General features: G+C 44.0%; 1 protein-coding gene across 28 annotated transcripts in view; it reads left to right on the top strand.

Moving 5' to 3' along the window:
• The window catches only part of ANKS1B (ankyrin repeat and sterile alpha motif domain containing 1B), a 1216905-nt gene that overhangs the window by 1139590 nt on the left and 64112 nt on the right, over positions 1 to 13203 (top strand). For 20 of the 28 annotated variants that reach the window (XM_051846546.2, XM_051846542.2, XM_051846541.2 and 17 more), the window contains 2 exons: positions 1237 to 1344; positions 3280 to 3459. In XM_051846546.2, the coding sequence (XP_051702506.1) occupies positions 1237 to 1344; positions 3280 to 3459 (288 nt within the window). Of the gene's footprint in view, positions 1 to 1236; positions 1345 to 3279; positions 3460 to 4210; positions 7982 to 13203 lie in introns of those variants that run through there. The other 8 variants (XM_051846549.2, XM_051846548.2, XM_051846552.2 and 5 more) reach the window with 3 other exon arrangements.

Raw genomic sequence — 13203 nt, 5'->3', positions numbered from 1 at the left:
AAGTAGGCAGCATTTGATTCTAACCCTCATTTTTCTACTTTTGTCCTTACATCCATTCTTTCAGATACATTGGGCACATATTATGTCAAGTATTGCTTTATTACTCAGGAAACAGTAGTGATAAACATAGATCTGTATCCAGGCCAGCGCCGCGGCTCACTAGGCTAATCCTCTGCCTTGCGGCGCCGGCACACCGGGTTCTAGTCCCGGTCAGGGCGCCGGATTCTGTCCCGGTTGCCCCTCTTCCAGGCCAGCTCTCTGCTGTGGCCCGGGAGTGCAGTGGAGGATGGCCCAAGTGCTTGGGCCCTGCACCCCATGGGAGACCAGGATAAGTACCTGGCTCCTGGCTTCGGATCAGCGTGGTGCGCTGGCTGCAGCGTGCTGGCCGCGGCGGCCATTGGAGGGTGAACCAACGGCAAAAGGAAGCCCTTTCTCTCTGTCTCTCTCTCTCACTGTCCACTCTGCCTGTCAAAAACAAACAAACAAACAAACAAACAAACATAGATCTGTATCCTGTTCTTAGGGAGCTCACAGAAGGAGATCGGGTTCACGAACTAGAAATAAAGTGATTTCATAGAATGGTCAAAAACAGGGTTTGTAGGGTCATGCACAATGAGGGTTGAGGCACAGCCCTTTTCCTGAAGAGTTGGGGGGGGGGGACACAGCATTTGAGCAGCCTCCACAAGGGTACAGTCTCTGGTTGTTTGAAAACATGCAGCATTTCCAGAAAATGGAGGAGCACGGGGAGTTCCCCAAGGCAGGAATGAGTAGGGAGTGTTCAAGGCCCAGAGGAGGCCTGTATGAGTGAGCATCCTGGATGGAGAGGGACAGGGACGTGGTTAGAGAGGGACAGAGGACAGCTAGCCCTAGGTGCTCAGGGCCAGGCCAGGACTCAGCATTAGCAGCCGTCAGAGTTTTCAGCTGATTAATGATGTGAGCTGGTTTGTATTTTTGAAAGGTATCCTGGCTACTGGGTAAACAATGGGACTCTGAGGGCAGCGGGACTCAAAGGAGATGGCTCTGTGCCTGCTTTTCCAACCCCACGCTCGTCCCTCCAGATTTCCTAGAAGCTGCTCCGTCCTCTTTCTGAACTTGACAGTCACACTGCCTTCAACGCCGCATCCCTCGAGCGTGGGCTACCTTGACACAGATGACTTTTGTGCTTGTCATGTTTTAGGACATATACAAGTTATGTTTTCTCAGGTGAGATAGTTAACCCAAATCATGTCGTTTCAGGTTTTAAAAATCAATTTGATTGGCCACAGGAAACGCATTTTGGCCTCTCTGGGAGACAGGCTGCACGAGGATCCACCGCAGAAGCCCCCTCGGTCCATCACCCTCAGGGTAAGTGCCAAGAAGTCCTCCGTGTCCTCTGCTCTTGGCCTCCAAAATCTCATCATGCAATAAAGCAGCTGAAGCTATGGGCAAGGAGTGCAGTTCCCTGTGGAGCTCACAATCCCCCTTTTGGTTGTGTTTTATAAAACGAGCTTTGTTTTTGTTGATTGGTTAGATCTGTGTTTTTGAGCTTTAGATGATACGCATCTGTCATGGAATTCAGTCTGGCCAACCTCCGCCTTTAGGAACCAGCTCCTATCCCACACTCCCGTCTACACCAAGAGAGCGGAAATGAGTTTTCTGTCAGACCCCTCAAACCCACAGAAAGAAAATCAATAAAGAACTGGAGTTAAGTAAAGATCAATTTAAAATTAACCTTAGGGTCTTCTTTTTTTCAAGACATGAAAATTGTCCATCTTTACCCCCTTCTAAAAAAATTAAGAATAGAGAACTAAAACTTTATTTAATGAACTCTTTCAGCTATATTTTAGGATTACAGGGAGAAGCAATAAGAGGAACCAAGGAAGGGGGAGGGAAATAAACAGGAAGGGAAAGGACAGAGAGAGAAAATGAGAGACGATTTCCAGGAGGAACAGCAGTGCCAAGGAGCAGCCGACATCTCCTGTTTTCATGGCTTCTCTAAGAACCTTTCCAACATTCATCTCAAAGTTGGGCTCTCCCTGGCAAGCTGGAGATTCCCCATACTGTTCTCTTCAGTCCTGTGCTTACTTCAGATTCCCTTTTCTGCAAGGTGTCAGGAAAGGCAGTGCGACAGTAAATGGGGGACACAGGCATGGCCCTTGGATGTAACTGTCTCTAAGGAGGCGCAGCAGAATGGTGTAGCTACCGTCAGGGTGGCAGGGGGCTGGGCAGGAGATAAGCTGTGAAGCTTCTGAGTCTGACTGAGCTTGGAAAGAGAAGAAAATATACCGAGATGTCAGGGAATGCCAGAGAATTGGCTCCAGGAGGGAACCACGAAGAAAATTGATTACTGGGGGAATCAGGATACACTGGCATGTTTGGAAGCTACTTGAGGGCTTTGAGAGTAGGGGAAGTAGAAATACAATTCATTTCCCCCCTCAGGAAGAGCAGCCTTAAATAAATTGAAGGAAAATTAGGCTAGAAAGGGATGAGGTCTTACCTTCCTTTTTTCCATAGAAGGGGAAGAAGCTGTAGGCGCCATCACTGTAATGACCTCAGAAGGACTCTGCAGAGAGCGATTTCCTGCTGCTTGCTGTGTTCCCTTCCTGAACCTCTGGCATTAACTGTCCAGAAGAGATTTAGGGGAGAAACAGATGGATCAAAGAGATTTCCAAAAAAAAGTGCAGGACCTAAATCTGTCAGAGAAAGTTCAGAACCCCTGGGAGACACATGCCGGGCAGAACCAGCACCCCAGCTCAGCCGTTCTGGACTTGGGGCAGCTCTCTGTGCTTGAGCACCCTCTGTCGTTGCTTGCCCTGCTCTGCAGTCCTTGCACGCGACATGCTGTGTGGCCCTCCTGTGTCCTCTCCTGGGTCCTACTGTCAGAACACTCTGGTGGAGGATCAACACCCATTCAGTTCCATGTTAGCTTTCCCATGATTGCATATTCCATGGTGAGGGCTCTGCCTATGCGAAGACCCCCTTCTCCCCTTGTGAACACACGTGATGGTGTCGGGGTGCCCAACAGAGCTGTGCTTCCCTACTCAAATCCCCATAGCTCTGGTTTAAGAAAACAAAGCCTGATTCTTGATACTTTAAGCCTTTGACCAGAAATGCTTATGGGGGAAAGCATTGACTAGATCATGCTGTTAATAAAATGACAGATGTCATCCTGTCCTTGGCAGTCGGTTCAAAAACCACTCCCACCTCCCCACGGGTTTTTGTCTTGTCAGTGTTTCGCAGTTTTGAACCAAAGGTTAGCCACAGAGCATGGTATTTATTTCATGATGTATTTCCATTCAGGAACCCAGTGGTAATCACACTCCTCCTCAGTTGTCTCCATCACTTAGCCAAAGCACTTACACCACTGGTGGCTCCCTAGACGTTCCTCACATTATCATGCAGGGCGATGCAAGGAGGAGAAGAAATGAAAACTACTTTGATGATATTCCCCGATCAAAACTGGAGAGGCAGATGGCCCAGGTAAGGTGTTCAGCAGTCTGTGATGTGTTTGCCTTTCACCCATATCAGGTAATGCATTCGAATATTGAACAGTGGCTCACAACAGATGCTTGTTGTCCACTCCTAACTGGAACTCTGCTATTTTATGGGGTATTTCTCATTCCCTGCTCACTGGAACCAGTCTGGAGCAGCCCTTCCTAGAAAAGGAATGTATGTACATATCCTTCTTACCCATTCTTCCCTAGGAAGTGGTGTCTCATCTCATTGCCCCACAAAGTCTTTGCCCTAAAGGGAATAACATCGAACCAGAATCAAGTTACAATGCAAATGAATAATAGAAGTTAGATTATAAAATGTAAACTGGTTGAATAATGGGGCAGAAGCTAGGGGATGGGGAGGTATTATTAACTCTGTGTCCTGTTGTTAGTATTCTCCTACATTTACACGTGTGTATAAAACTGTGCTACAGGGACTAGTTGCGTCATCTCATGTTGTCATCTTAAATATTTGAAAACGATGCTTCTGCCTGGGCCAGATCATTGAAAAGAGGTCTGTTGCCTTCAGACCTTGCCATGTTTTTGGTGAGGATGTCCCTGTCTAGCCTACCCTTGGATCACTGCTCAGACGCTGGAGTCAACCATAGCCCAACTGTGACACTGTTGTCAAAGCACATTCTGATGGACAGCTAGCTCTGCAGATTTGCCCTGCGATTCAAAGATATGGATTTGTTGATGACTATTGGCAGAATCCACTCTTTTCCTCCTCATTCTAGGTTCAAACTGATGTGCTAAGAGACTTCTCTCTGCCTCCCACACCTAAGATGAGAATCTCGAGGTGAAAATTTGACTGTAATTGCTTTGCCTTGGTTGTTAAATATTTTTCTCAACTGTTTGGTGAGATTCTGTTTTCAAAAGCCTTTTGTAAACATTCTGTGCTACAGCTCATAAAGGAAAAATGTGAAGAGAATGTTCTGGAAACTGTGACTGTTCCGCCTGCAAATGCCTTGGATTAAAAGAGCCTGGGATTTTGGTCTCCTTTGTGCTGTCTTGGTATAGAATTGTTCTCAGGGCCCTTTGTGCAGGGAATTGCAATGTTGGGATTACAGATCATGTTTTATTGAAGCAAGATGGAAAATGTGAGAGAGACATGGAAAGAATAATTTTCCCTTTCTCTTGTTAGGTGTTGTCTTTTAATCTTCATCACTGTTTTCGCTGCTGCTCTTTTAAGACAGTCTGAAAGCTCTTGTCTCCATCCAGCCCATTTATTTCCAGCTGCTTGGTAGTGTTTGTAGATCACATATGTGGTTAAATTTCCCTAATGACAGCATTTCAGAGACAAGAGTTGTTTTCATCTTAATCATGTAGTCTTTATATATTAATACAAATGAAATAGTTTTGAACCCTTATCTTTCCCGGGTAAGGAAGGGTGGTCCATTCATGAGCATTAGTTGTTATTGTCTGTGTTGATCTTACTAACAGAGATACCTGCTTGTATGATTTATGAAATTTCTTCTCATAGGACAGTTTTTTCAAGTATTAATTACTCTTAAGTCTAAGTGTGAACACTCAGAGGTAGTCAAGCAATGTTGCTCACGGACAGGGGCAATGTTACCTTTGGAATAGCCCAAATCTTTTTCCTGTCACTCCAATCAAAAATGCAGTCTGCTTTCTTTTACTGGGTGAGAAAGAAAGCCTTTCAGGAGTGTCTTGCCTGGAGAAAATAGAACAAACGTTTATCTGGCCAGGTAGGAAAAGCCCACAAGCAGACAGGAGAGTGAGATAAGCAGGTTGATGGAATGCGGTGATCTACAGGGCATCAATGAGAGAGTGCTTATTTCCCTACTGACGATCGAATGTCAGATAGAGACATGGCTCCATCCAAAACCAGCAGCTTATTAGAGGCTTTCTAAACTCCTGCTGTTTGATACAGCTTTTTTTTTTTTTCTGCAGAGAAAATCAGAGATGGCACTTCAAGAATCTGATCAATAAGAAAAAGGGATTCTGGGATTGTAACTGTTTAGGTTATGTTTTTTTGGAAATGTCCCCTAGTCTGACAAGACCAAAACTTAGGAATCAATGACGAGCATACCTCTTAAAAATTGTATCATTTCAAAGTGTTAACCTTTCAAAATATGAAATATTCAGTGATCTTCTTGTTGAGAAGTTCAATTTATGTGACTTTTCCACCATTCGCTCAGCTGATTTTTTTGTATATCCCCGCCCTGCTTTTTTGCTCATTTGCAGTAATACTGTATGAAATTCATTTGCTTTTATAACAACCTGTCACTCATTCTGGACTGTATTCTTCTCTGAAATTATGTGTTTAGACAATAAAGCTGGGTCTTCCTAAAGGCTTGAATTAGCAATTGAAATCCCTGTAAGGAACAGTTATACCTCCTTGCAACCCAGAGCTCAGTTCCTGTGGTACTTCCTCAAGGGAGTTCTCCCAGGAGGTTGACGGTGGCTTGCTTAGCGCTGTCTCCACTCTGTCTCCCACTGAAATGCACAAGTTCACCTTGAGGCTTTCCTTCTTTCCCAGGAAAAGAAAGCAGAATGCAGTTGAGGGAAAAAAAATCACTAAGACCGTTTCATGTTCTTAGAAACCCCTCTTTCTCTCTACATTTAGCTGAGCACACCACTAGACTGATTTGGAATTCTAGCCTGAGGCCAGAAACCTGAACTTCTTGGTGGCTGTAATAATTCATAGGTGCTTTTGCCTTCTTAAAGTCTACTCAACAAATGTTTGGGGGAGCTTTGCTTAACTTAGAAAAACACTGCCTAAAGTTAAATTGAGATAAATTTAATGTTCTTTCCATCTCTTAAATTAGTGTGTTAGCAAACATTGAGAATGTACTTCTGGAGGGACATTCAATTGCCTGTTTTCAATTTGAAACATTATTAAAAGATACCTGTGTTGGAATACAGGGGAATTGCAAATATTGTGGCCATTGTTTGCTTTTATTCTGATATAAGCAATATTCTGGCCTTTAATTGTCTTAAGTGAATATGTGAGGAAAAAAATTGATATCAGCGCTAATAGCATCTTTCAAACCACTGAATTGTAATGATGTAAACATTGCTAAACAAGGGACATCCTATCATGCTGAACACTTAGCTTCTCTAGCCTATAATCCTCAATTGGACTCATTAGGCTGAAGGTTCTTTTTTCTTTATGGACAGGCAGAGTTAGACAGTAAGAGAGAGACAGAGAGAAAGGTCTTCCTTCCATTGGTTCACACCCCAAATGGCCGCTATGACCGGCGCACTGCGCCGATCCAAAGCCAGGAGCCAGGTGCCTCCACCTGGTCTCCCATGTGGGTGCAGGGTCCAAGGACTTGGACCATCCTCCACTGCACTCCCGGGCCACAGCAGAGAGCTGGACTGGAAGAGGAGCAACCGGGACAGAACCAGCGCCCCAACCGGGACTAGAACCAGGAGTGCCAGCGCTGCAGGTGGAGGATTAGCCTAGTGAGCCGCGGCGCCAGCCGGCAGAAGATTCTAAAGTGCTCCCCCATTTCCATTCCCTAGTAGATAAATGCTACACTCACGTTTGAATGATGATACCTTAATGTACATAGAGCGTTTAAGTAGTCAGAGCACTTTGATATGTTATCGCATTCTACACAGTGTGTCCTAGCATTATTAATATGTGTATACACATTATTTCTGAGTTCTATGGAGACGACATAGAAGGAGGTAAAAGTTTCCAATATTGAGGGTCAAATTGGAATCCTTGGAAGTTTCCTTGAATGAAACTTAAAAGTCATTGTAGCCTTAAAATGAATAACAACAGATACAAAAGTTACACTTTGTAAATTCACATTTATTAAATAAAAAAATAAATAATAAAAACAGAATGAGTGATGCAGAAGAGAGAATATCGAACTTAGAAGACAGAGAACAGGAAAGTATACAGTCAAACCAAAGAAAAGAAGAGGAAATTAGAAATCTACAGCTCAATAGGCTAATCATCCGCCTAGTGGCACTGGCACACCGGGTTCTGGTCCTGGTCGGGGCACCTGATTCTGTCCCTGTTGCCCCTCTTCCAGGCCAGCTCTCTGCTGTGGCCCAGGAGTGCAGTGGAGGATGGCCCAGGTACTTGGGCCCTGCACCCCATGGGAGACCAGGAGAAGCACCTGGCTCCTGGCTTTGGATCAGTGCAGCGCGCTGCCCACGGTGGCCATTGGAAGGTGAACCAATGGCAAAAAGGAAGACCTTTCTCTCTGTCTCTCTCTCTCACTGTCCACTCTGCCTGTAATAAAAAAAAAAAAAGAAAAAATCTAAAAAATATTGTCGGTAATCTACAGGATACTATTAAAAAAACCAACATTTGGGTTCTAGGAGTTCCTCAAGGCATGGAGAGGGAGAAAGGATTAGAATGCCTTTTTAGTGAGATACTAGCAGAAAATTTCCCAGGTTTGGAGAAGGACAGAGACATCCTAGTACAGGAAGCTCATAGAACCCCTAATAAATATGACAAAAAAATGAATAACAACAGAGAATAATGGAATTCATAAGGCTTGGGGACCCCATTCTCCAAACTTATGAGAAAAGGAAGAATAGTTTAAGATGCTAAAACTTAAAATCATTTCTGGGCTTCCATTTATAGAAATGCATATAAAAATGAAATAGTATTTGTGGTTTCACAAATGGAAAAACTCTGCAACAGTAAGAAAAATACATATCTTTGCACAAAATTTAGTTTAAGCATTAGTGAGGCAAATCCATCATGTAGAAGTCCTTGGGTTTTAAGTGTTCTCGTGGAAATATATTGCCTGAGGCAATAGATCAGATACTGTAAAGACCTTTTCTAAATCATTAAAAAGTCAATTCAATTACAAGTCTACTGTTCCTCAATTTAAACAGTATTACATACTTAGGAGCAAGAGAGGTCTTCCATCCACTGGTTCACTCCCAGAAGGCTGCAACTGCTGGAGCTGCACTGATCTAAAGCCAACCAATTAACTTCTTTATTCGAAGCACTTGACATATTATATTAGTTCTACAAACGTTTGATCTTTTGATATTAAAGGAAGGGAAATAAGAACTGAGCCATGTGGAAGCCCCACAGTGGCCAGGTTCATACCTGGGGTTCCCCAGACGATGTCTGTTGAATCCCCATAACTGCCCATTTACATGGAGGAAGCCAAGGAAATGAGTCTTCCTCATACCCGGAAAATGGAAGGGCTGGAATGCAATTCCTGCTCCGCCTCAGCATATCCCCAGATGCCCCGTGGGCTGCTCCCATCAAAGTGAGAAATATTTGTAATAGTTCCACAGATACTGGTGTCCCATATATTGTAATGAATTACACTTACATAGGCAGCAGGGGACAAAATCATTAGCAGTGTAGTGGAAACTCAGTGAATCAGTACATGGGTATCACTATTCAACCCTTTAAATGCAAAAGTACAGTGATTACTTGTTGGTCCTTTGAGTGGAGACCTGCCCACCTTGGCAGAACTCTGCCTCTCCTGTGTTAGGGCAAAGTTTGTATGTAGTTGTGGGGTTTACTCTGTACACAGAGAAGTTGCTGTCTGTGGTCTCTCTCCAAACAACGCCATTTCCTTAGTGCTCCTTCAGTTGTAGTTCTGAACTGGTTTCTTTTTGTCTGTGTCACCTGGACAAGTCATGTGGTGTCTCTGAACTTCAGTTCCCTTGTCTTTAAAGTGTGGGTAAAGCCTGCTTCTCATATTTATGTCTAGCAGATAATTCATGCGAAAGCATATTCTAAACTGTAAATTTCTGTCATTTGATAGATAATAAATAGGTAGATGAAATGGCTATCAGTTCAGATGTATCACCTGCCAGTCCCTAATTCAAAAAACCCTGATTCATTGTAGAACAGAGTTAACAGCAGCAATATAAAAATGCAAGTGCTCCCATGGTTGTACCGTTCTGTGAAGACCAGCTTTTTATTCTTGTTATCCACACTGAGAATGTGTTCTGAGAGCAGAATTGGAATCTTCCTCTTTATCATTTTAACTGTATGAACACAAAGTCTGCGGTGGAGCATACCACACGATGAGGCAGGAGCCTCTGTGTGGAATGATCTCAAGCCAGGGAATGCTAAGGATGGATGGACTCCTCTGCCGGGCCAGGGTGTCGAAGAATACAGCAGACGCTATCTTACCACAGTAACATATTAACCTTATAGCATGGTTATAAAACACTAAGTGAAAGGAGGGGATCTTTTCCTTAAATAAATTCTAGAACCTTCTTGAAATACACAAAGTTGCTAACTAGAGAAGCTTGGAGATTCCAGAAAGCCATGAGGCAGACACATCAACATCACCGAGAAAAAAAGAAAAAGTAATTTATCCACCTATACTTTTATATATACTGTACAAGAAATTCTACTCAGCATGTCAGTGTTATTGGAATTTATAGAATCAGCCTTCAAAAAAGAGTGCAACTGTGTTGAAAGGAACAGCATTTTACAATGTTTCCCCAATTCATAAATATATCCCTTGACTATAGAAGTTTTCTTATTACCATGCCACCTCAGATTTTTTGATGTTAGTGGCTTGTTTTCTTTTTCTTGTTTTTGTTTTTGTTTTTGTTTTTTTTTTACTTTTTTATTTTTTTGACAGGCAGAGTAGACAGAGAGAGACAGGGAGAAAGGTCTTCCTTTTTCCATTGCTTCACCCCCTAATGGCCGCTGTGGCCGGCACACTGCACTGATCTGAAGCCAGGAGCCAGGTGCTTCTCCTGGTCTCCTGTGCCGGTGCAGGGCCCAAGCACTTGGGCCATCCTCCACTGCACTCCGAGGCCATAGCAGAGAGCTGGACTGGAAGAGGGGCAACCTGGACAGAATCCAGCGCCCCAAATGGGACTAGAACCCGGAGTGCTGGCGCCGCAGGCAGAGGATTAGCCTGTTGAGCCATGGCGCCGGCCATGGCTTGTTTTCTTAAAGATTTATTTATTTCAAAGGCAGAATTACAGAGAGACAGAGGCAGAGAGGGAGAAAGAGAGGCCTTCCATTCACTGGTTCGCTCCCCAGATGGCAGCAACAGCCAGAGCTGCGCCGATCCAAAGCCAGGAGCCAGGAGCTTCTTTTGGGTCCCCTCATGCAGATGCAGGGGCCCAAGGACTTGGGCCACCTTCTTCTGCTTTCCCAGGCCATTAGCAGGAGATGGATCGGAAGTGGAGCAGTCGGGACTTGAACCAGCACCCATATGGGATGCCGGCACAGGTGGGAGCTTTACCCGCTACACCACAGCACCAGCCCCCGTAGCTTGTTTTTAATTTAGATTTCCATCCCCTCTCTACTGTTCAGAACACCTCAATCTGTCCATGATTTCAAAATTTTCTTTCACTAATATCTAAAGAGTAACTCCTAATACTCAAGCACATATAATATGTAACCCAAAAAAGAAGGTTAGGAATAAACTGGGGAAACTTTTCCATCAGGAGCTCAAGTTTGACAGCTTGTCAGACTGACAAGCTGATGCGCTGGCTTCAGAGATAACTGGGGGTGTTGATGATATCTGTGCTCTGTTTCAAGCCAAGAACTCGAGACCAGTGACCATCTATTACCAAAGGCAGCGTTACCGAGCACAAGTAGAAAACGGAATTTCAACCTGTTGTGTGGTACATTTTGTTTATTAATGTGGTCAGCTAATTGCCTCTTCTCAAAGCACTCCCTGCTCTGCCTGTGACAGTCTTGAGGTTAGAAATTTCAATGATTTGTGTCATTCAGGCAACATTAATTCCAATATGATTAGTGTCTTGCATATCCCATACATCAGTCTTAAATGAAAGAATCAGAGATGGATTCCTTTTCAGGTTTTGATGGTCATCTTACAGGGCCAGATTCTTTCATTCTCTGTCAAGTCCAGCAAGGAGGCAAATTAGATGGCAAAGTTTTGCTGACAGGAGAGGCTCTGATGCCCCTGCCCTCCCCCTCCATGTGCTAATGCTTAACCAAGGTGACTGTTTTCAATTAAAACCGGACCATCAATTTTTTTAAAAAATCAATAAAAGAGATTCTATTTTCAGTTGAATAAATAAGAAATATGACAATATATAAAAGTCCCATTTCCGTGGAGTTGCCCTTGTGATATTTTGTAGTGCCTTAGGCTTGCTGACACTGAGCAGCTTGTTCTCAAAGAGGCACACCAGGCGATTTTTCCACTTGTTAAATTTTTGGAATGTTTCTCATTATATTCAGTCCAGTTTCTAAGTCCAGGTCAGAGTGTTGGCTGTTGTCATCTGACCTTGCTAAACTTTCAAGGGTAGAAGAATTCTCTTTTTCTTCTTCTCCATTTTCTGTTTTCAGTGGTAAAAGCAAGAAAGGTTTTTTAAAGTCTAGAGGAAATGGGACTGATCATGTAGTCTCAGCTCACTCTGTTTGAATGTGACTGAAGCACTCTTCTGGGCACAGGAAACTGCAACCCCACGCACAACAGCTTCGGCAGCAAAGGGCAAGTGTGTGAATCACGTCTTGGCTCAGTCTGGCTGTTCTGGATCCACGCACTTTTCCTTACCGCGCTCCCTGGGTCCACATAGCTTGGTTCTGCTCCCTTCTGCATCAGCCCTTTTCCCCAACAGGCCTTCTCTGCATGTTGGTGGGAAGGAGGGGTCTCAAGCCCAGCTCCTATTAAACTTGGCCCCACAAGAAAACAGAGCTTATCATTTCCAAGTGTTTCCTCCAATATTCCATCCCATCAGTGCAGGTCAACCTGGTTCAGATCATTTGTTCATCCCTGAGCCAATCACAAAGGAACATGGGGAGGGAGCTAATTATCTAGACATAGGTTGCAGGCCTAGAGGGGTGGTCTTAGCTCCCGGTGGAGCTGAGGAGTAGGGCGAGAGCTCCTCCCATGGACAGTCTCAACTCCTGTTACTAGAAGTGGGACTGATTTCTAAGACAGAAATAATAGGGGGCGATGAATAAACCCATTTTGACTTCCCAATTCTGACAATGTCTGGTGGAAAATTGTTGTATCACGTGGGTATCAACTCCTTTTTTTTTTTTTTTTTTTTTGACAGGCAGAGTAGACAGAGAGAGAGAGAAAGGTCTTCCTTTGCTGTTGGTTCACCCTCCAATGGCCACCGCAGCCAGCGTGCTGTGGCCGGTACACCACGCTGATCCGATGGTAGGAGCCAGGTACTTATCCTGGTCTCCCATGGGGTGCAGGGCCCAAGTACTTTGGCCATCCTCCACTGCACTCCCTGGCCATAGCAAAGAGCTGGCCTGGAAGAGGGGGCAACTGGGATAAAATCCGGCGCCCCAACCGGGACTAGAACCCGGTGTGCCAGTGCCGCAAGGCGGAGGATTAGCCTAGTGAGCCGCGGCGCTGGCCAGTCAACTCTTAATTTGATGAGCTTTGTTAGAATGCCAGATTTGAAGCCATGAGATCAGAGTTAAAAATCCTGTCCTGATACCTGTTAACCTCTGTAACCCTGGGACAAGCCTCTTAGTCAGAACCTAGTTTCTTCTTCCTAAAATGAGATTGGTAACAACCTGACACACACCATTGTCACAAGACACAAATAAAGCAATTTTTGTTGAAATATTTTACAGACTCTAAAGCTACACATTTTGGTTGTTTTAGAAATTATTATTTTGTGGTAATTTCTAGGCTACATCTGCATTATGCCTTTGCAGCTGCAGCTGAGTAAAGTACATTTTAAAGTTTATAATAATTAACTACATCATAACAAAGCCATTCTGTTTTCCAACTCAAACTAATACTTTTTCATTAATATAGAAACAGTTTTCTTATCAATGCAAACACTGTTCAAGAAGTTCCTATCCATG

The sequence above is a fragment of the Oryctolagus cuniculus genome, chromosome 11 (assembly GCF_964237555.1).
Source record: "Oryctolagus cuniculus chromosome 11, mOryCun1.1, whole genome shotgun sequence".
Lineage (NCBI taxonomy): Eukaryota > Metazoa > Chordata > Mammalia > Lagomorpha > Leporidae > Oryctolagus > Oryctolagus cuniculus.
The sequence above is the reverse complement of the archived record's forward strand: the minus strand, read 5'-3'. Positions and strand labels throughout refer to the sequence as shown.